At 38.0% G+C, this 25,261-nt stretch overlaps 1 protein-coding gene across 1 annotated transcript in view; it reads left to right on the forward strand.

Moving 5' to 3' along the window:
* SLC44A5 (solute carrier family 44 member 5) overlaps window positions 1-25,261 on the forward strand; it is a 166,841-nt gene that overhangs the window by 26,109 nt on the left and 115,471 nt on the right. Inside the window, exon 3 of the mRNA XM_052638052.1 lies at window positions 17,248-17,321. Within this exon, the coding sequence (XP_052494012.1) occupies window positions 17,248-17,321 (74 nt within the window). The remainder of the gene's footprint in view (window positions 1-17,247; window positions 17,322-25,261) is intronic.

Here is a 25,261-nt window from a genome sequence, read left to right on the forward strand (position 1 = left end):
AATCTCCATAATTCAAAATTTGATTCATCCCTTGTAATTAAAGTGTCTCCTATATTCTAACTCACACTGAGCATTTTCTACTCTAACCATCTAGATTCTTCCTAATTGTAGTACTTACTTTTACTTCTACATTTTAGAGAGTATTTATTTTTAATGTTAATCTTTTAGATGTTTTTATCTTTTTTATACCATGAAACTAGAGTATTTAAGGGCTAGAGTCATATTCTTTTGGGGGGGGGGGCCTTTATGTCTCCTTCCTTCTCCAACAGTTTTGACTTACCTCCCCATGCTGTACTCCACGCTCACCCCCTGCCCCCACCATATACACAGTTCAGTTCAGTTGCTCAGTGGTGTCCGACTCTTTGTGACCCCATGAATCGCAGCACGACAGGCCTCCCTGTCCATCACCAACTCCCGGAGTTCACTCAGACTCGTGTCCATCGAGTCAGTGACGCCATATACACACACATATACATATCTTACCTTAGTAGCAAATAGTAAATAAATACATTACAAATACATTAATAGTAAATAAATACATTAACAAAAAAGTTAAAAGACATTTACTCCTTGGAAGGAAAGTTATGACCAACCTAGACAGCATATTAAAAAGCAGAGACATTACTTTGCCAACAAAGGTCCATCTAGTCAAGGCTATGGTTTTTCCAGTGGTCATGTATGGATGTGAGAGTTGGACTATTAAGAAAGCTGAGCGCTGAAGAACCGATGCTTTTGAACTGTGGTGTTGGAGAAGACTCTTGAGAGTCCCTTGGACTGCAAGGAGATCTAACCAGTCCATCCTAAAGGAGATAAGTCCTGGGTGTTCATTGGAAGGACTGATGCTAAAGCTGAAACTCCAATACTTTGGCCACCTGATGCGGAGAGCTGACTCATTTGAAAAGACCCTGATGCTGGGAAAGATTGAGGGCAGGAGGAGAAGGGGAGGACAGAGGATGAGATGGTTGGATGGCATCACCGACTCAATGGACATGAGTTTGGGGGGGACTCTGGGAGTTGGTGATGGACAGGGAAGCCTGACGTGCTGCGTGCGGTTCATGGGGTCACAAAGAGTTGGACATGACTGAGCCACTGAACTGAATTGAACTGAACAAATAGCTATTGGAAAAATTGGTAGGGAGGTTTTTTGAAATCCTGAGGAGGAAGGACTTAAATCTGGGGGAAAATATGAGTCCTCCATTTTTATCTCAGAATGATGGGAAAGAGGATAGTAGTAAGAACTAAGACCCATTTTGTACATATTGTAATACTTTGTTATATTAAAAAAATAGACAGTTCCTGGACAGAATTGCTTGATGTCTTCCAGACTTATTATTAAGATACTGTTCTGAGTATCTCTTGTTGAAATGAAAGAGACTTATTGGTATAATTTGTGATATATTTTATATCTAATGATTTTTAAAAATATATTTATTAACTTAACAAAAACATTTATTTCAATATTTAGCTTAGGACAACTGTAACTTCATACATTTGTTATGGCTGGATTTAAATTTCAGTCTCCCACTGAACACAAATGTCAAGAATTATTTAATTTATTGAATATAAAATATAAAATTATTCAGAAATAAGATGTTATAGCTTCCTATTTTACTGTTATCAGCTCTAGAATATGCTAATCTGGGAAATGAATCTCATTTTGACTACTTGAATTCTGTGAGAATATACAATATTCAGTTTTCATATGTTATTCTTATAAAATGTATTTAATATTTAATAATGATAGTCACAGATAAAAACATTCTTTGGTGTAATCCATTTGGGTTGTCTAAAAATTATTAGAATAGGAAAGTCTTATTATTTTTATGATTGTTTAAATGAATCTCACTAGTAACCATGGTCTATTCTGTAATTTGTCTCCCTGAACATCCATTCCATACCATCTTCTGCCTTGTCTCCTTTCTGTAGAAGTTGAAAAGTCAAACATTCAATTTTCCTAACCACTTTCCAGGCAGGAATGGCCATGAGACACAGTTCAAGCCTGTGAGCTCAAGGGCAAGTCTTCTAGGAGGGACCTTCTTTTCTCAATAATAAGACAAAGCTTTATTGAAGACATACAGGTGTCTTGAGTGCAGCAGTCAACTTGTGATATGAGGTACAAACATGAAGATGAACCCCTACAAGATGAGAGGGGGCAGAAAAAGGATTTGAGTTACTTAGGTCCCTAAAGGCATCACTTAATGACACACAACACTAGCTCAGGACTTCCAACTGCAGAACTTCTTGTATGAAACAAATTCTTTGGAATTTAAGCCACTGTTTCTGGCATAAATTTTCTGGTATTTGGAACTGAACACATTTTAAACTGATACAGTTAGGTTCAGATTTCTATTGGATTACACAGAGACTGTATTTAGTAAGTACAAAGCAATAAACATTTAGAAAACATTGTTTTATCTTAAACCCTAAAATGTTTAATGAAGTTCCCTTTAAAATTAATAGCAATCACCCTGTTCTTGGGCTTCCCTGGTGGCTCAGACGGTAAAGAGTCTGCCTTTAGACAGAGTCTGCCTTTAGACAGAGTCTTCCTTCTCCAGGGGATCCAGAAGATCCCCTGGAGAAGGAAATGGCAACCCACTCCAGTATACTTGCCTGGAAAATCCCATGAATGGAGGAGCCTGACAGGTTAAAGTCCATGGGGTTGCAAAGAGTCAGACACAACTGAGTGACTTCACTCATTTACTCACTTATACTCACCCTATTCTTACTAGTAATGCTTTGTTGCAGAATGAACAGCTTGTAGAATAAAATGTTCTAGCAGATATTTACAGAAAAGAATGAGCAGTTCATGTAGTACTTCAGGCTCTAGATAAGTGGTTGGAATTTCCCCTTTTGCTGAATAATTTGAGAACAGAGGGACACAGCAGTTTTATACATTTTAAAAATGTCTAGAGTATACTAATGTCTGATGTTCAAGTAATACTTTCACTCATTCATTCACTGGACACCAGTTGAATGTCTAGGCTTCTTTGCTTTGGACATGTAATGAAAACTACCATCTCTTATTATACCATCTCACAAATTGTTAATTTTCTTCCTAAAGTCAGCAGACCTCCCATTTCAAAGAAAAAATTACCAAAAACATTCTTGTATAGTCATACCAGATATTACTTAAACCCAAGATGTCATGTTGTGTTTGTCTTCCTCTAAAAACTGAAATTATTGCCAAAACAAATTCTAAGTTAAAACAAATGTTTATGATGGGAGAAACCTTGTTTTCTACAGGTATGATGTAAATCATTAATGGTCAAAATTCAATCTTTCAATCAAGATAAATAGGTAAATTTATATCATAGTTAAGGGTTTTATGTGTGAAATGTGTCTAATGATTTTATATCTATATAGTTTATAGTTTAATTTCTAGTAAATTAAGTTAATTTTGTTTCCTACTGTATTCATTTTAATGGTTAATAGTTGATGTTACTTCCCACGTTATTTCTGTCTCTCAGATATGCAAAATCAATACTCAACTGATTTTCTCTTATAAAAATTGTTTTTGACTAGAGTAATACATGTGTTTGATACACAGTTTAAAAGTTACAAAAGGATACGCAATAAAAATTAGGTCTACCTCATCTCTTCTGCAACCCACTCCAGTACTCTTGCCTGGAAAATCCCATGGATGGAGGAGCCTGGTGGGCTGCAGTCCATGTGGTCGCAAAGAGTCGGGCACGACTGAGCAACTTCACTTTCACTTTTCACTTTCATGCATTGGAGAAGGAAATAGCAACCCACTCCAGTGTTCTTGCCTGGAGAATGCCAGGGACAGGGGAGCCTGGTGGGCTGCCATCTATGGGGTCGCACAGAATCGGACACGACTGAAGCGACTTAGCAGCAGCAGCAGCATCTCTTCCCAGACACACAGTCCCCTTTCTTAATATACCTACTATTTTCAGTTCCTTGTATCAGTCAGTTCAGTCCCTCAGTTGTGTCTGACTCTTTGTGACTAGATGGACTGCAGCACGCCAGGCCTCCCTGTCCATCACCAACTCCCAGAGTTTACTCAAACTCATGTCCATTGAGTTAGTGATGCCATCCAACCTCTCATCCTCTGTCGTCCCCTTCTCCTCCTGCCTTTAGTCTTTCCCAGCATCAGGGTATTTTCCAATGAGTCAGTACTTCGTATCAGGTGGTCAAAATATTGGAGTTTCAGCTTCAGCATCAGTCCTTCCAATGAATATTCAGGACTGATTTCCTTTAGGATTGACTGGTTGGATCTCCTTGCAGTCCAAGGGACTCTCAAGAGTCTTCTCCAATACCACAGTTAGATTCCTTTTAAATTATTTAAAATTTCTTCTTTTATCTAATAGACACTTAAATGATTAGAAGTATAAAATGTTTTATGACTGAGGTAATTGCCTTGCTAAATTTATTTCCAAAACTAAATTTTCATTTCATATTCCAAAAGCACTAGGGTAAATATAGGACAACCTGCTTAAAATTAGTATAGATAGCTAATAAACATTCTAAGCAGAGGCAAAGTTCTAAGAAAACCACTGAATACATATTATTTTGAGGAGAATGAAAAAGGATTTTTATTATCCAGATTTGCTAAATAGATATAAAGAAAATGACAAAAGAGAGACATACCATCAAATCGGAGAGACTTGATGAGTGAAGGTTAAAAGGCCAACTCTGTTTTCATATATGCAGTGATTCAAACAAGAAGTGGAGGTCTGTGCCTTATAAAGTAGGTGAGATGTTCGTTACTGGGAAACAAAGGTCTGATTTGTAAGTTTATTGAGGCATTTATGGATGTGTATTTTCAGTTCCATCCCCATTTAGAAATGTTTGAGCAATAAGAAAGATTAATCAGAAGACAGTCTGTCACTGTGTCATGCACTTTTTTAGTAATCATTTTTGCTTAAAGGCAATAAAAAATGTGTTTTGAATTTTAGTCAATAATAATCAAGAAAAATGTGAAAGAGCAGAAGATCCATTTTTAAGCTTATTTTGAGGGGATCAGAAAGAATTTTGTATAATAAAATAAGGCAGCAATCAATTTATAATTGTCAAATGCAATCTATGTGTCTTAGATTTTTGTTTCTATTATAAATGCTATTTGTGCTCATTGTGACAGTTTTGAAAAAAACAGAAAAAGCAAAGGAAGAAAAACAAAATCATATAAAATCATACCACCTTGAGATAGTGGCTACACCACACTCCGGTACTCATGCGTGGAGAATCCCATGGACAGAGGAGCTTGGTAGGCTGCAGTCCATGGGGTCACGAAGAGTCAGACACGATTGAGCGACTTCACTCTCACTTTTCACTTTCATGCATTTGAGAAGGAAATAGCAACCCACTCCTGTGTTCTTGCCTTGAGAATCCCAGGGATGGGGGAGCCTGATTGGCTGCCGTCTATGGGGTAGCGCAGAGTTGGACATGACTGAAGTGATTTAGCAGCAGCAGCCTTTTATTGTTTTAATATTATTAAGCATTTACATATATGTTTATATATCTGTACATACATTACACATATGTTTTATAACCTATTTTTCTCAATATATTATGACCATGTTTTCATATAATTATTATTCTAAAAATTGTTTCCAAATTTTATTATAAACAGTGTTTTAAATCCTTATAAATTAATTCTTGCTTCTTCAATACATGTTTCCATGCTATAAATTACTAGAAAAGAAATTACTAGGTCATATATATAGAAAACTATAAAACACTGATGAAAGAAATCAAAGAGGACACTAATAGATGGAGAAATATACCATGTTCATGGATTCGAAGAATCAATATAGTGAAAATGAGTATACTACCCAAAGCAATTTACAAATTCAATGCAATCCCTATCAAGCTACCAGCCATATTTTTCACAGAACTAGAACAAATAATTTCAAGATTTGTATGGAAATACAAAAAACCTCGAATAGCCAAAGCAATCTTGAGAAAGAAGAATGGAACTAGAGGAATCAACTTGCCTGACTTCAGGCTCTACTACAAAACCACAGTCATCAAGACAGGATGGTACTGGCACAAAGACAGAAATATAGATCAATGGAACAAAATAGAAAGCCCAGAGATGAATCCACACACATATGGACACCTTATCTTTGACAAAGGAGGCAAGAATATACAATGGACTAAAGACAAACTCTTTAACAAGTGGTGCTGGGAAAACTGGTCAACCACTTGTAAAAGAATGAAACTAGATCACTTTCTAACACCGCACACAAAAATAAACTCAAAATGGATTAAAGATCTAAATGTTAAGACCAGAAACTATAAAACTCCTAGAGGAGAACATAGGCAAAACACTCTCAGACATAAATCACAGCAGGATCCTCTATGATCCACCTCCCAGAATTCTGGAAATAAAAGCAAAAATAAACAAATGGCATCTAATTAAAATTGAAAGCTTCTGCACAACAAAGGAAAATATAAGCAAGGTGAAAAGACAGCCTTCTGAATGGGAGAAAATAATAGCAAATGAAGCAACTGACAAACAACTAATCTCAAAAATATACAAGCAACTTATGCAACTCAATTCCAGAAAAATAAACGACCCAATCAAAAAATGAGCCAAAGAACTAAATAGACATTTCTCCAAAGAAGACATATGGATGGCTAACAAACACATGAAAAGATGCTCAGCATCACTCATTATTAGAGAAATGCAAATCAAAACCACAATGAGGTACCACTTCATGCCAGTCAGAATGTCTGCGATCCAAAAATCTGCAAGCGATAAATGCTGGAGAGGGTGTGGAGAAAAGGGAACCCTCCTACACTGTTGGTGGGAATGCAAACTAGTACAGCCACTATGGAGAACAGTGTGGAGATTCCTTAAAAAATTGCAAATAGAACTGCCTTATGACTCAACAATCCCACTGCTGGGCATACACACCGAGGAAACCAGAATTGTTAGAGACACATGTACCCCAATGTTCATCGCAGCACTGTTTATAATAGCCAGGACATGGAAACAACCTAGATGTCCATCAGCAGATGAATGGATAAGAAAGCTGTGGTACATATACACAATGGAGTATTACTCAGCCGTTAAAAAGAATTCATTTGAATCAGTTCTGATGAGATGGATGAAACTGGAGCCGATTATACAGAGTGAAGTAAGCCAGAAAGAAAAACACCAATACAGTATACTAACACATATATATGGCATTTAGAAAGATGGCAATGATGACCCTGTATGCAAGACAGAAAAAAAGACACAGATGTGTATAGCGGACTTTTGGACTCAGAGGGAGAGGGAGAGGGTGGGATGATTTGGGAGAAAGGCACTGAAACATGTATACTATCATGTAAGAATCGAATCGCCAGTCTATGTCCAATGCAGGATACAGCATGCTTGGGGCTGGTGCATAGGGATGACCCAGAGGGATGTTGTGGGGAGGGAGGTGGGAGAGGGGTTCATGTTTGGGATCGCATGTACACGCATGGTGGATTCATGTCAGTGTATGGCAAAACCAATACAGTATTGTAAAGTAAAATAAAGATTAAAAAAAAAAAGAAATTACTAGGTCAAAGGGCATATAATTTTCTAATGTGCCCATCAACTGTAGGTACCTTTTTTCACATTAAAATTTTGGGTGACAGATAGTAATCTTTTCATTTTAACATGTAGGCCTTTGATTACTAAAAATATTAGTTGTTTATCATATTATTTAAGGAAGTATGATTTATAAATAAATTTTAATAGAATTTTTGTAGCTATCCCAGTCATGAGAATTTTCAGAAGTTCACTGTTTAAACAAATATTCTTGAGCACCTACTTTGTGTTTCTATGTAGAGGGATGCTAACCTATTCCAAGAAGATTAAGGAGCATTTTGAACTGATATATGTGCATTCTCAGTCACTAAGTTGTGTCCGACTCTTTTGTGACCACATGGACTGTAGCCTGCCAGGCTCCTCTGTCCATGGGATTTCCCAGGCAGGAATACTGGAGTTGGTAGCCATTTCCTTCTCCAAACTGTTTCAGAGTCTCTGTAAACTTTTGGACCAATTCCCAAGGCTGTTCTAAGCTGGTTCTCTTAAGACCTCTTTGATGATACCAGTTGTACTGTGGGCAATAACTATGATCTAGTGTTCACTTTACTAGCAATTTTAGTAGTTTCTTCTCACTGACACATTCTTAACTATAATGCAGGTTTTATAAAGATGATGAATAATATAGTAAGATCAATTTTGTCTGACCTTATTCCATTTTAAACAAAAGAGACATTTGTATAGACATCACTTAAACTTCTGTATTTAAAAATGAAGTTTTATTTCCCCTCTACAGATAGAAAATATAAATTATAACCAGTTAAAGCTTCTGTCTAAAGACATTGGAAACCCAAGTGCAAACAATATAGGAGAAATAGAGAATAGGGGAAGCTTTTAAGATTCAGTTATCCAAAAGAGCTAAATAATGCAGGTACAATACTGAAATATCATCTTAAATATTCTAATTAATTCAAAAGAAATGATCAGTGTCATTGTATGATTTGTTAGGGTGTTATGCTATTTGGTATATTTCATTTTCAGCAACAGTTTAACATGTACTAAAAAATGATAAAACTAACACTCCCATAAAACTAATACTCTCTTCTCAATGACTGGGTGTCAAAATTATCTTTTAAAGTAAATATAACTGTAAAGTCATTCTTAAATTTTTTAAAGAAAATTAAAACACTTGTATTTAGTTTGAGCACCTGAAAATACAAGTTCATGTGATTAAAAGCTCATTGTGCTTTCCTATTTTCTGATTATGTAACAGTGTAATTCTTCAAGATAATTTTTAACCTTTTATCATACTTGTAGAAATGGCTGGTGTAATTTGCTTATTTCTAAAACCTCAACTTTCACACACACCCCCAAATGGTATATATGGTATTTTCTAAAGCTGTGGGAATAGAACAGTAGAGAACTTTTAGACAATATGTCTGGGAAAAAAAGAGAAGCTGGAGGGAAAGGGGAAGGTTACAGTTAACTCCTTCAAACACAACTCTTAGAAAATGCTCTTATCACTAATCACCAGATTCTCCATTAATAGTTGAGTGGAAGAATAGAAGAATTTTTTAACTTACACAGAAGTGTACCTCACATAGCTCCCAAATGTTTTGAGTCTGCTGACTAAGCATCATTTAGCTTGATTTAATTCAAGCCACATTCTGCAGTTTGCCAAGTATCTCAGTGGAGCTTAGAGAATGGCCCCCAAATTAACTGTCTTTTAATAAAGCCTCTGGGAAGTGAAGCAACCATTCAATTTTCTGGAACAGACTTCTGCAGTAAGAAACTGAGAGGTAACGGATGACTTAATGGCATCATGCAGGTGCCAACCGAACCACAGAGAAGTGCTTCTAAACTGTATTATCAATGCAGCCATGTCATAGACAGATGTACTCAGGTGACACCAAGAACTTTCAAATAAGAGGTGATCATCAGATGAATTCATGGGCAGTAGACAGTCCCTAAACTGACTCATTAGGCGTGAATGGATGATCTGTCAGAGAAAAATGACTTTTAAGACCTCCATTCTTGCTCTAATGCTTGATATTAACAACCTTTCAGGATGGTTGATATCACTGAAATTTCAGCTGTCACAAAGAAAACTGGTAAATGAATCAGTTTCTGAATGAAGATAGAAAGCTGTCTCTGAAAAAAAGAGGCAGAATGACAGTTGTAGGAAAGAAGAACTAGTGTGGAACTGAAATGTAAACTTAAGAAACAAAACTCTCTTATTACCTCTGAATTTAATTTTTTATGATTTATTTTATTGGAATTTGAAATGTCTAGACTTAAGCTTAACCCCGAGATTAAATCCTTAGATAACATATCCTTATCCCCTTCCAGAAAAGAAGATCTGAAATTTGAAATACAGCACTTTGAGTTTCACCAGAGCCTGCTTATGATGTATTAGCCTGTCAGTTATGGGTGTGTCTTACTAATCATTCATAGGACATAGATTGCAATTTGTCTGTAGCACACAACACTCTGTGCTTAACTGCTGCCGTAAAAGGACATTATGGTCTAGATCAGAGGTCAGCAAACCATTTCTATAAAAATCTAGGTAGTAAATTTTAGGCTGTGCAGGCCAGATGGTTTCTGTTGTGACTACTCAGCCATTGTGGGACAAAAGTAGGCATAGACAATATATATGTAAATGCATGTAGCTATTTTCCAAAAGTCTGTATTTATGGACACTGAGATTTGAATTTTGTATAATTCTTATATCACAAAATACTCCTTATTTTTAAAACTATTTTTTAAAAGTAAAAACCATTCTTAGCTCACAAAAAGCTATACAAAAGCAGGCCACAGGCCAGATTCGACCCATGGGCTGTAGTTTGCACCCCCATCTAGATTATAATCAGCTTCCCTTATGGCTCAGCAGTAAAGAATCCACCCGCAGTGCAGGATACTCAGTAGATGTGGGTTTGATCCTTGGATTGGGAAGATCACCTGGAGTCTGTTTCTATGAATCTGACTATTTTAGATATCTCAAACTAGTGGAATTCTACAGTTATTTTTCTCTGTGGTTGGCTTATTTCACTTAGCATAAGGTCCTGTCCTCTAGGTTTATTCATGTTATCCAAAAGAGTTGAAATCAGAACCTCAAATGTATATCTGCAAGTTCACTGCATGTTGTTCAAAAGAACTGAAATCAGGATCTCAAATAGGTATCTGCATGTTCACTGCAACATAACTCACAATAGTCAAGATACAGAAATAATTAAATGTTCATTGACAGATGAATGGGATAAAAAAGTATGGCATATACATACAATGGAATGTTATTCAGCCCCAGAAAATAAAGGGGATCCCACTATATGAAGAATGGGATTTTAATAGATTGGGTAGAGATCCAGACTGGAGTGCTTTTGATAGTAAAAATGAGCATTGTTGATTGTTGTTCCAGGATAATAGGTATAAATCCTGGCTATTTCATGCAAATTGGGATATATTGTATCCTAGTAGAATGAGTCTTAAAGCAACCAGGAGGAGAGGACCTTGAATGTTGTCAAGAGAGAACTGATAAGTTATGCAGTGAATGAAAAAGTCCAAGTTGGTTAAAGCACAGGAGATGAATAGGGGGAGAAAAACTAGAAAGGTTTTCTGGGCCTTGAAGTAGGATTGAAATTGTATTTTCTTAAACATAAAGCTAAGACATTTGGAAATTATTAAACAAGTAGTGGAGAAGCATTGAATTTTTAAAATAATAAAGTGACTTTGTTTGTTCTCAGTAATGTCAATGATGTGCAGAATGAATTGGATCAGGCAGAGACTACATGCAGGAGCCCAATAAAGGGACCACAGCATCAGTTAGAAGAGAGAATGAGAGAACGTGGACTGAATCCAGGCAACAGGAATAGAAAGGAAGGCGTCAATGAAAGACACATCAGAGAGAACTTACTAATTGATATAAAATAAAAGATCATCTAAGAAAAAGAGAAACTCAAAGGAAATGCCCAAGAGTTTAAGTTGAGGTGACTATAGGCATTCTATACTTGTAGGTTAGAATTAGGAAGGAAAGGGAGGTCTACGAATGAGTATAGGACTGGGATCCTATTCTTACTGTAATTTGGAAAAATACATATAAGATAGCAATGGTACATCTGTAGTTTAACTTTTGAAAATACTTTTATGCCAGGAGTATTTTGAAAAACTCTGAGTGTGAGCAACTTTTTTTTTTTTTTTAAATTGGACTTTGATTTAGAAGGAGGGTAAGGGAGAGGGTTGAGGTATCAGTTCAGATCAGTTCAGTCACTCAGTCGTGTCCGACTCTTTACGACCCCATGAATAGCAGCAGGCCAGGCCTCCCTGTCCATCACCAACTCCTGGAGTTCACTCAGACTCACGTCCATCGAGTCAGTGATGCCATCCAGCCATCTCATCCTCTGTTGTCCCCTTCTTCTCCTGCCCCCAATCCCTCCCAGCATCAGAGGCTTTTCCAGTGAGTCAACTCTTTGCATGAAGTGGCCAAAGAACTAGAGTTTCAGCTTTAGCATCATTCCTTCCAAAGAAATCCCAGGGCTGATCTCCTTCAGAATGGACTAGTTGGATCTCCTTGCAGTCCAAGGGACTCTCAAGAGTCTTCTCCAACACCGCAGTTCAAAAGCATCAATTCTTTGGTGCCCAGCTTTCTTCACAGTCCAACTTTCACATCCATACATGACCACTGGAAAAACCATATCCTTGACTAGACGGACCTTAGTCAGCAAAGTAATGTCTCTGGTTTTGAATATGCTGTCTAGGTTGGTCATAACTTTTCTTCCAAGGAGTAAGCATCTTTTAATTTCATGGCTACAGTCACCATCTGCAGTAATTTTGGAGCCCCCCAAAGTAAAGTCTGACACTGTTTCCACTGTTTCCCCATCTATTTCCCATGAAGTGATGGGACCGGATGCCATGATCTTCATTTTCTGAATGTTGAGCTTTAAGCCAACTTTTTCACTCTCCACTTCCACTTTCATCAAGAGGCTCTTTAGTTCTTTTTCACTTTCTGCCATAAGGGTGGTGTCATCTGCACACCTGAGGTTATTGATATTTCTCCCGGCAATCCTGATTCCAGCTTGTGTTTCTTCCAGTCCAGTGTTTCTCATGATGTACTCTGCATATAAGTTAAACAAGCAGGGTGACAATATACAGCCTTGACGTACTCCTTTTCCTATTTGGAACCAGTCTGTTGTTCCATGTCCAGTTCTAATTGTTGCTTCCTGACTTGCATATAGGTTTCTCAAGAGGCAGGTCAGGTGGTCTGGTATTCCCATCTCTTTCAGAATTTTCCACAGTTTATTGTGATCCACACAGTCAAAGGCTTTGGCATAGTCAATAAAGCAGAAATAGGTGTTTTTCTGGAACTCTCTTGCTTTTTCCATGATCCAGCAGATGTTGGCAATTTGATCTCTGGTTCCCCTGCCTTTTCTAAAACCAGCTTGAACATCTGGAAGTTCATGGTTCACGTATTGCTGAAGGCTGGCTTGGAGAATTTTGAGCATTACTTTACTAGCATGTGAGATGAGTGCAATTGTGCGGTAGTTTGAGCATTCTTTGGCATTGCCTTTCTTTGGGATTGGAATGAAAACTGACCTTTTCCAGTCCTGTGGCCACTGCTGAGTTTTCCAAATTTGCTGGCGTATTGAGTGCAGCACTTTCACAGCCTTATCTTTCAGGATTTGAAATAGCTCTACTGGAATTCCACCACCTCCACTAGCTTTGATCGTAGTGATGCTTTCTAAGGCCCACTTGACTTCACTTTCCAGGATGTCTGGCTCTAGATGAATGATCACACCATTGTGATTATCTGGGTCGTGAAGGTCTTTTTTGTACAGTTCTTATGTGTATACTTGCCACCTCTTCTTAATATCTTCTGCTTTTGTTAGGTCCATACCATTTCTGTCCTTTATCAAGCCCATCTTTGCATGAAATGTTCCCTTGGTATCTCTAATTTTCTTGAAGAGATCTCTAGTCTTTCCCATTCTGTTGTTTTCCTCTATTTCTTTGCATTGATCACTGAAGAAGGCTTTCTTATCTCTTCTTGCTATTCTTTGGAACTCTGCATTCAGATGCTTATATCTTTCCTTTTCTCCTTTGCTTTTTGCTTCTCTTCTTTTCACAGCTATTTGTAAGGCCTCCCTAGACAGCCATTTTGCTTTTTTGCATTTCTTTTCCCTGGGGATGGTCTTGGTCCCTGTCTCCTGTACAATGTCACGAACCTCATTCCATAGTTCATCAGGCACTCTATCTATCAGACCTAGGCCCTTAAATCTATTTCTCACTTCCACTGTATAATCATAAGGGATTTGATATATTTCTCTATAAACTATTCTTTCTGTCTTTCCTCTAGGATCCAGTGGGATGCAATCCATTTTTAGATTAGTACACTGGTCCTTAGTTTATACTTACTGTAAAAGTAAAAGTGAACCCAACTGAGGAAAATGCACAGCTATGACAGACCTCTAGCTAGAATATGATTCAGAATGATTTTAATCCGCAAGCTTGTATCATCTCGTTACTTCAATGCCTATCTTAAGAGTCTTCAAAATTATCCAAACTAAGTACTTGATTTAAAAAAAAAACAACTCATTTTCCACAGAGCATTTGAGATTGTAAAGATGCCTTGAAATCAAAGAAAGAAACAATAATGACACTTTATAACTTCTAAAATTTGAATTAAGCTTCTGCTGTGTTGCTGACTCCCAAAATGGTACCCAAGCTATATTTTATATTTTTTATATTTAATTTTCCAATAATTTTCTAAGCAGTGACTTTTTTCCAGCAGGGAATATGGAGAGAAATAAGAAGTGGAAAGAAATAGATGTTTCACACACACATACCCACACACACAAACACCACACATACACACACCACACACACACACACACACACACACACACACACACACGCACCTCATTTTAAAAGAAAAAAAAATTAAACAACAAAGGGAATGAAATCACTAGAGGAACAAATTCAGAAATAAGAATTTTTAATTTAGAAAAACTTTCCTACTTTTTGAAACTCTTGAATTCTTCAAACTCTTCCACTTTGTTTAATGTTCTTCCATGTTTAGATACTATGAAATTAACCAGTCTGGCCATGGTGTGTGGTATGGTCTGCTGTTTCTCTAAAGCAATGGTCCAGAAAAGGAAAGTAGATTTGAATACATTATCCTGCCTGGTCCCAGAATAGAATCCCCAGACATCTCCGGGTGTGAATTACTGAGAAATGTTATCCCTCTCTGGTGAGAGACTAGGCTGCTAGAGTGGATAGAGAGTGGTTGTGTGGGTGCGCAGTAGCCCCTGGTGCTATGGCATGTTCTTGGTACAAGAAAGAAAGAGAAATCGTAGTATAAATCCCCCTTGTTGTTGTTGTTAGAAAACCTCCTATAGAACAAAACTCTGATTGATACCATTCATCAGGACCAGTAGCCGAGCACTGTGGGTTCTATTTCTTAGAAATTTCCTTTTGGGCTCTGCTTCTTTCCTTGTGCCGTATCTTTTTTAATTGCTAAGTTTCTTTTACTCATCTTTCCTGTATGTTTAACTCTTCCTGTGCTGACTACATAATAGAAATAGAAAACATTATAATGCTATATAATTACAGTCATTATAAACACGTATTATAATGTGTATTATCCATGATATAACCCTGTAGATGCAAACATATCATACATATAATATTACCGGACACTGGCCAACCTGGCTGGTGCTTCTGACTATATCCCTCTCTCCTTGGTAGTTATGATTATACACAAAGGCTTTGACAACTTCAGGATTTCTAATAAAAGCTTCTCAGTGTTCTAGTTTTCTCTTCCCTAGTTCTTTGCCTGCAGGCAGTCCTTCTTAGGTGTCATACTATTTAGCACCTGCCCTGACAGGATGAGAACTGATCTTAAGTGTCAAAATGTGTCAAAATGCAAATAAACCAGATCCTTTCCTCACCCTCTAGCAGGTTTTGCCTTCAATGATTGTTAAACAAAGAAATCTAGATTATCTTTTTTTTCTCTTTTCATTATTCTCATAATTCTTCAGTCTCAGTGAAATTTTAAATTCCTGGGTTGAAATTGGATTTAAACACGTCATGGTTTGTTTCTGAATTGACCATGATTAGCTTTCCCTATGATGGATCCATTTCCTGTGGTGAGGTGGTGTAATAAGGATGTGTGTGGAGTTTTCAATATGACTAATTGGAATCTTTCTAGAAAGTTGTAATCATATTAGAATAACCACTAAGTGAAAAGATTGGGCATAGGAGACTTAGATGTTTGTCTGCCTGTGCTTCGTGGGCCTTATAGAAGGCAACTTACCTCACTACCCTGAAAAACCCAAAGGTAGGAAACTCACAAACTTATGTACGTGACAGCAGTAAAAGCATAACAGGGCTTTATCAATATACAAGTATTACTGTGTCTGTTCCTGTACAGTTATTATTCATTATTATTGCTATTACCACCACGAAAAATAGAATGTAACTTCAGCCTGTCTGTGCCAAAAGATTGGAACATATCCATCTAACCTCTAGAACAAGAAGTTTTTGTTATGAAAATTCTCATGTGCATCTTTTAATCTTGTCAAATACCTTGATCTGTCTCTTTCCTAATAGATTCTTCATTAAGTTTCAATAATGATTGTATTTTTTTCTTACTTTTAAGACAAGTTTTGACTTTCTAGACTGCTTACAAGCTGAACAAAATTTAATTTTGGAAATAGGAGATACTTTAGATGAAAACCTGAGTTTACCTACTGGATACTGGTTTGACTTGTGATCCCTTAGAAAATTACCATGGCTCTCTGAGCCAAATTTTCTCTAAATCTCATTTCACAATATCCAGCTTACAGAATAGCTGGAAAATTATAGTTTAGAGCATTTCATTTCGTAATGCATTATAGACATTGTTTTTTGAATAGTTGCAACTCTGTTCCTCATAGAAAGCTTATGTAGTCAATCCTTTATTTAATCAGAGTACCCTTTATATGTGTATGTAGAAAGATAATGGAGAGAGAGGAATGGAAATGGCTATTTTTTTTTTTAATTATTATGTCATGTACTGGGAAGCATGAAGGAGAAAATTATAAAATCAAATAGTTTAAATTACAATTTAAATAAAAGAATTTTTTGATGTTAGTGTATTATAACTTCTAAAAAAATTTACAAATAAAGAATCAAGAGAATAAATGCTAACAGCTTTGGAGGAACTTCTTTAATCACAAAACTATAACCGCTCTCTGCTGTTTAAGTTTTTGATTGTAGAAATACATCTGATCTACCTTTTAGAATTATTAAGTATAAAAAGGCATATCACTGTTGTTATTATCTTTTGTGTGTTCAGTCACTCAGTTGTGTCTGACTCTTTGAAACCCCATGGATTGTAGTCTGCCAGGCTCCTCTGCCCAAGGGACTTTTCAGGCAAGAATAATGGAGTGGGTTGCCATTTCCTTCTCCAGGATATTCCTCACCCAGGGATCAAACTCAGGTGACCTGCATTGCAGGCAGATTCTTTACCATCTGAGCCACCAGGGAAGCTCAATTATTTTCTTATGCCTCCCTATGTATATTTTTGCAGTAAACATTAGTCATTTTGCATCTCTTTTAATTCCCACTGCCCCCCTGCCCCGCCCACCTTCTAACACCTTCTAATACCATCACCGTGGGGGTTAGGTTTCAACATAAGGACTTGGGGGAGACATGTTTAGTCCATAAGAGGGAGGAAAATGGATGCTACATGAGTCTTCTCGGGACCCTTTTAATCCATTGTTCCTCTTCGTCTTTAGGAGTTGTACAGACGTGCTGTGCTGCATGGTCTTCATGCTGTTCATTATGGCCTACATTCTTTTAGGACTGGCAGGTGAGTAAGAACAGGTATAGAAGATATTTAACTTTTACTATTTACACGACTAAGTCAGTGTCACATTTTTAACATTAATCATTCCAAAATCCTTCTTCTTATTGATTATTGTCTTTTGTGGAGGGAGTATACCTCACCAGGACTCATTGGGTAGGAGATGCAATGAAAAATAAACACAAAGCAGTTTATTCAAAGGCAAGTCTATAAATTACTTAGATAGATAAAATTATACAAAAGAAAGAAAAACCCTTATAGTTGCTTTTTAATCATTTTTACTTTTGAAATTTTATTAAGCAGCTAATAAGGTTCACATTATTATTTACTAATTAGAATTAGGGACTCCTGATGAAAATGAAAAAGGAGAGTGAGAAAGCTGGTTTAAAACTCAACATTCAGAAAACTAAGATCATGGCATCCAGTCTCATCACTTCATGGCAAATAGATGGGGAAACAATGAAAATAGTGACAGACTTTATTTTCTTGGGCTCCAAAATCACTGCAGATGGTGATTTCAGCCATGAAATTAAAAGACGCTTGCTCCTTGGAAGAAAAGCTATGATTGACCTAGACTGCACATTAAAAAGCAGAGACATTACTCTGCTGACAAAGATCCATCTAGTCAGTGCTATGGTTTTTCCAGTGATCATGTATGGATATGAGAGTTGGACTATAAAGAAAACTGAACACCGAAGAACTGATGCTTTTGAATTGTGGTGTTGGAGATGACTCTTGAGAGTCCCTTGGACGGCAAGGAGGTCAAACATGAATATTCACTGGAAGGACTGATGCTGAAGCTGAAGCTCCAATACTTTGGCCACCTGATGTGAACAACTGACTCATTGGAAAAGACCCTGATGCTGGGAAAGACTGAAGGCAGGAGGAAAAGGGATGACAGATGAGATGGTTGGATGGCATCACCAACTTGGTGGACGAGTTTGAGCAAGCTCTGGGTGTTGGTGATGGACAGGGAGGCCTGGTGTGCTGCAGTCCATGGGGTCTCAAAGAATCAGACATGACTGAGTAACTGAACTGAACAAGGTTCATGTTATTATTTACCAATTAAGATTAGAACCTAGATAAGTCTAAGTAACGTATTACCTTTTCTTTTTATAAGCAAATTAAAAAGAAGGAACAATTACTAAGTATTTCACCAAGTAGTTTATTGGCATATAAGAAGTCCTATTGTCTTTGCCTACCAGAGAAAGATAGCCTGTGGTTCATTGTTAAACTAAAGGTTTTTCTATGGAAATGAAAATAAAGAGGACAAATAGAGTCTTTGTGTTTTTTTTTTTTGTTTTCTTTAAAAAAAAAAAAAAAAAAACCCTACCAAAAGGGATCAATCAGTATGGCAGAGTAAGAGGACATGAAGCTCACCTCCCGCAACAAACACATCAAAATATATGTACATGTGGGACAATTTTCACTGGAAACTGGCAGAAAGACTCCAGTGCTGTTATACACACATAATTGGGTAGGAAGGGGAAAGAAAGGCAATCAGGTCAGGTCGTGTGCTCCTGGAGCGGACCTCAGAGGACAAGAAAGATCACACAAGTGGACGCTCATCCTGTGAAAAAAGCAATGAGAACCACAGATTGAGCGCCCCTGTCCTGGGTTTCTATACAGAGGAGACAAGCCCTTTTGGCTGGTTGAGGACTGCTGGGGTAACAGGATGGCTGTGGGAAGCCTGGACTACAGCTGTGAGGAGCACTCATATGCTAGCTTGCTCCTGAGGCAGGGTGGAGAGAGGTATGCTCTAGTGGCTACTGGGTTTCCCATAACCTCTTTGGCATGCGCAAAAGCTGAGCAAAGGCTTTGGTCCTTCTCATTCCACATCACAATGTATCATTGGATCTGGGGCAGCAATGAGTGGGTAGAAGACTCAGCTGTGGTGTGCAGAGCTGACCTAGTCCCTGGGCATACCCTGGGTGAAAGGGTGGCAGCCACTACTGACCTTACTCAGGCAATACATCTCGAGTAGGTCTCAGGTCTCAGACAGCAGCGGTTCCACCACAGCTTGTCCTCAATCATGTGCCAAGTGTCCATGTAGCCCAGTGATGTGGTTTAATGAAAGGGCGGGAATGGTGGAGGCTGAGGACAGTGATGTGCTCTGAGGGACCAAGGGGGACTTGCACATCAGGTTGTGTCTGAGCTGAAAAAAGGAAACACTTGTAGGTGCCTTCCCAGGCAGTGTGTCAGAGATAGCTGGGACCTCTGTCTGCAGACAGTGTGAGCAGACAGCCCTCACGAGCCCCACTTATCTCAGCACTTCCCCACTCTAGGGCAAAGGTCCCAATGCAGATAGAGGGGAAAACACACTGAAAGGGAACAGAACCGGCTTGGGCCCAACCCTCAGGGTATCAGCTCCAGCAGCTTGGGCTCAGGCCCCACCCCTGACTGGACATTGATAGCCACTGAGCAGAGAGAAAGTCCTGCCTCACGCTGGGCTCCAGCTCTAACTCCTCCATCTCTAGTTTCACGGCTGCAGTCATGTCCATAGTGATTTTGGAGCCCAAGAAAATAAAATCTATCACTGCTTCCACTTTTTCCCCTCTTATTTGCTATGAAGTGATGGCACTGGATCTTAGTTTTCTGAATGCTGAGTTTCAAGCCAGTTTTTTCACTCTGCTCTTTCACCCTCATCAAGGGGCTGTTTAGTTTCTCTTCACTTTCTGCCACTAGAGTGGTATCATCTGCACATGTGAGATTATAGATATTTCTCCTGGCAATCTTTATTCCAGCTTGTAATTGATCCAGCCCAGCATTTGCATGATGTACTATATATAAGTTAAATAAACAGGGTGACAATATATAGCCTTGTTGTACTCCTTTCCCAATTTTGAACCAGCCCATTGTTACATGTCTAGTTCTAACAGTTGCTTCGTGATCCACATACAGGCTTCTTAGGAGACAGGTAAGGTGGTCTGATATTCCTATCTCTTTAGGAATGCGCCACTGTTTGTTGTGATACACACAGTCTAAGTCTTTAGTGTAGTCAATGAAGAAGAAATGCATGTTTTTCTGGAATTCCCTTGCTTTCTCTATGACCCAATGAATGTTAACAATTTGATCTCTAGTTGTTCTGCCTTTTCTAAACCTATCTGAAAGTTGTCTGGAGCATCTGGAAGTTCTTGTTCAGTACTGTTGAAACCTAGCTTGAAGGATTTTGAGCATAACTTTACTAGCATGTGAAATGAGCATAACTGTAAGATAGTTTGAACATTCTTTGGCATTGAGCTTCTTTGAGATTGGAATGAAAACTGACCTTTTCCAGTCTTGTGACCACTGCTGAGTTTTCCAAATTTGCTGACATATTGAGTGCAACACTTTAACAGAATCATCTTATAGGATTTGAAATAGTTCAGCTGGAATTCCGTCACCTCCACTAGCTTTGTTTGTAGTAATGCTTCCCAAGGCCCACTTGACTTCACACTCCAGGGTGTCTGGCTCTAGGTGAGTGATGACACCATCATGGTTATCTGGATCACTAAGACCTTTTTTGTACAGTTCATCTATGTATTCTTGACACCTCTTCTTAATCTCTGCTGCCTCTGTTAGGTCCTTACCATTTCTGTCCTTTATCATGCTCATCCCTGCATGAAATGTGTACTTAATATCTCCAATTTTCTTGAAAGATCTCTACCTTTCCCATTCTATTGTTTTCTCCTAATTCTTTGCATTGTTCGCTTAAGAATGCCTTCGTATCTCTCCTTGCTATTCTCTGGAACTCTGCATGTAGTTGGGTGTATCTTTCCCTTTCTCCCTTGCTTTTCACTTCTCTTCTTTTCACAGCTATTTGTAAAGCCCCCTCAGACAACCACTTTGCCTTCTTGCATTTCTTTTTCTTTGGGATGATTTTGGTCTCCGCCTCCTGTACAATGTTACAAACCTCTGTCCATAGTTCCTCAGACACTCTGTCTACCAGAACTAATCCCTTGAATCTATCTAGTCACTACCACTATATAATCATAAAGAATTTGATTTAGATCATACCTGAATTCCCCAGTGTATTTCCCTACTTTCTTCAATTTAAGCCTGAATTTTGCAGTGATGAGCTGATGATCTAAACCACAGTTAGCTCCAGGTCTTGTTTTTACTGACTGTATAGACCTTCTCCATCTTCGGCTGCAAAGAACATAATCAATCTGATTTTGGTATTGACCATTTGGTGATGTACATGTTTAGAGTCATCTCTTGTGTTGTTGGAAGAGGGTGTTTGCTATGACTAGTGTGTTCTCTTGACAAAACTATGTTAGCCTTTGTTCTACTTCATTTTGTACTCTTAAGTGCAAACTTGCCTGTTACTCCAGGTATCTCTTGACTTTCTACTTTTGCATTCCAGTCCTGGACCTATGATGAAAAGGACAGCTCTTTTTTTTTTGGGGGGGGGGGGGGGGTTCTAGAAGGCGTGGTAGATTTATAGAACTGGTCAATCAACTTCAGTTTCTTCAGCATCAGTGGTTGGGACATAGACTTGGGTTACTGTGATTTTAAATGGTTTGCCTTAGAATGAACTGAGATTATTCTGTCGTTTTTGAGATTGCACCCAAGTACTGCATTTTGGACTCTTTTGTAGAGGGTCCCAAACATGATGAACCTAAAATAGACCCACACCAAGACATATCATAATTCAAATGGCAGAAGTCAAAAGTAAGAGAGAATATTAAAGGCAGCAAGAGAAAACAAGAGTCATATGCAAGGGAATTCTTATAGGCTATCAGCTGATTTCTCCACAGAAACTTTTTAGGCCAGAAGGAAGTGGCATGATATGTACAGAGTGCTGAAGGGAAAATCCTGCAATATAAAATACTCTAACCAGCAAGCTTATTATTTTTAAAAAAGGAAATGTTAAAGGCTCTTCTCTAAGTGGAAAAAAAGTAAGAATCTTAAAGAGAAAATATCCCCAGGAAAGGTAAATATATAATAAAGACTGATGACCAACTACTTACATAAGCCAATAGGAAGTTTAAAAGACAGATAATTCTAAAGCAACTATTATAAACAGTTAAGAGATAAATTTGGCCTTGGAGTACAAAATGAAGCAGGGCAGAGGCTAATAAATTTTTGCCAGGGGAACACACTGGTCATAGCAAACACCTTCTACCAACAACACAAGGGAAGACTCTACGCATGGACATCACCAGATGGTCAACACTGAAATCAGATTGATTATATTCTTTTCAGCCAAATATGGAGAATCTCTATACAGTCAGCAAAAACAAGACTGGGAGCTGACTGTGGATCAGATCATGAACTCCTTATTGCCAAATTCAGACATAAATTGAAGAAAGTAGGGAAAACCACTAGACCATTCAGGTATGACCTACATCAAATCCCTTACAATTATACAGTGGAAGTGACAAATAGATTCAAGGGATCAGATCTGATAGACAAAATGCCTGAAGAACTATGGATGGAGGTTCGTGACATTGTACAGGGGGCAGTGATCAACACCATCCCCAAGAAAAAGAAATGCAGAAAGGCAAAATGGTTGTCTGAGGAGGCCTTACAAAGAGCTGAGAAAAAAAAAAAAAAAAAGAAGCGAAAGGCAAAGGAGAAAAGGAAAGATATACCCATTTGAATGCAGAGTTTGAAAGAATAGGAAGGAGAGATAAGAAAGGCTTCCTCTGTGATCAATGCAAAGAAAAAGAGGAAAACAATAGAATGGGAAAGACTAGAAATCTCTTCAAGAAAATTATAGATACCAAAGGAACATTTTATGCAAAGATGGGTACAATAAGGGACAGAAATGGTATGGACCTAACAGAAGCAGAAGACATTAAAAAGAAGTAGCAAGAATACACAGAACTATACAAAAAAGATCTTCATGACCCAGATAATCACGATGGTATGATCACTCACCTAGAGCCAGACATCCTGGAATGCGAAGTCAAGTGGGCCTTAGGAAGCATCACTACAAACAAAGCTAGTGGAATTCCAGTTGAGCTATTTGAAACCCTAAAAGATGATTCTGTGAAAGTGCTGCACTTAATATGGCAGCAAATTTGGAAAACTCAGCAGTGGCCACAAGACTCGAAAAGGTCAGTTTTCATTTCAATCCCAAAGTAAGGCAATGCCAAAGAATGCGCAAACTATCACACAATTGCACTCATCTCACACACTAGCAAAGAAATGCTCAAAATTCTCCAAGCCAGGCTTCAACAGTACATGAACCATAAACTTTCAGTTGTTCAGGCTGGATTTAGAAAAGGCAGAGGAACCAGAGATCAAATTGCCAAGATCCACTAGATCATCAAAAAAGAAAGAGAGTTCCAGAAAAACATCTATTTCTGCTTTATTGACTATGCCAAAGCCTTGACTGTGTGGATCACCACAAACTGTGGAAAATTCTTAAAGAGATGGGGATACCAGAACACCTGACCTGCCTCTTGAGAAATCTGTATGTAGGTCAAGAAGCAACAGTTAGAACTGGGCATGGAACAACAGACTGGTTCCAAACTGGGAAAGGAGTACATCAATGCTGTATATTGTCACCCTGCTTATTTAACTTATATGCAGAGTATATCATGAGAAATGCTGGGCTGGATGAAGCACAAGCTGGAATCAAGATTCCTGGGAGGGAAATATCAATAGCATCAGATATGCAGATGACACCACCCTTATGACAGAAAGTGAAGAAGAACTAAAGAGCCTCTTAATGAAAGTGAAAGAGGAGAGTGAAAAAGTTGGCTTAAAACTCAACATTCAGAAAACGAAGATCATGGCATCTGGTCCCCTCACTTCATGGCAAATAGATGGGGAAAAATGGAAACAGTGGCAGACTTTATTTTGGGGGCTCCAAAATCATTGCAGATGGTGACTGCAGCCATGAAATTAAAAGATGCTTACTCCTTGTAACGAAAGTTATGATCAACCTAGATAGCATATTAAAAAGCATAGACATTTACTTTGCCAACAAAGGTCCATCTAGTCACAGCTATTTTTTTTCCAGTAGTCATGTATGGATGTCAGAGTTGGACTTTAAAGAAAGCTGAGCACTGAAAAACTGATGTTTTTGAGCTGTGGTGTTGGAGAAGGCTCTTAAGAGTCCCTTGGATTGCAAGGAGATCCAACCAGTCCATCCTAAATGAAATCAGTCCTGAATATTCATTGGAAGGACTGATGCTGAAGCTGAAATTCCAATTCTTTGGCCACCTGATGTGAAGAGCTGACTCATTTGAAAAGACCTTGATGCTGGGAAAGATTGAAGGCAAGAGGAGAATGGGACTACAAAGAATGAGATGGCTGGATGGCATCACCGACTCAATGGACGTGAGTTTGCGTAAACTTTGGGAGTTGGTGATAGACACGGAGGTCTGTCTTGCTGCAGTGCATGGGGCCTCAAAGAGTCGGACACGACTGACTGACTGAACTGAACTGAAGAGATAAACATGAGATGTAAAATACGACATCATAAGCACAAAATGTGGGTGTAGGAGTGAAAAAAAAGGTTGATATTTTAGAATGTACTTGATCTTAAATGACTACCAATTTAAAACAAGTTGATATTATTATTGATCAACGTATATGAACCACATAGTAAGCACAAATTAAAAATCTATAACAGTTCCGCAAAAGTTGAAAGGAATGAAACACTCACATACTAATAAAGAAAATCATCAAACCCCAAGAGAAGAAACGAAATGAAGAAATATGAACAGAGAATAACTCTAAAAACAACTGGAGAACAAGTAATAAAATGGCTATAAGTACACACCTTCAATAATTACTTTAAATGTCAATTAACTAAATGCTCCACTCAGAAGACACAGGGAGGCTGATGGATTTTTTTAAAGATCCTTCTATGTGCTGCCTGTAGGAGATTCATTTTAGAGCTAAAGGCACACAGAGACTGAAAGGCCGGCAAGGGAAAAAGATACTTCATGCAAATAGAAATGGCAAGAAAGTGTGGGTAATAATTTTTATACTGGAAAAAATTACTT

Source organism: Budorcas taxicolor, chromosome 3 (assembly GCF_023091745.1).
Source record: "Budorcas taxicolor isolate Tak-1 chromosome 3, Takin1.1, whole genome shotgun sequence".
Taxonomy (NCBI): domain Eukaryota; kingdom Metazoa; phylum Chordata; class Mammalia; order Artiodactyla; family Bovidae; genus Budorcas; species Budorcas taxicolor.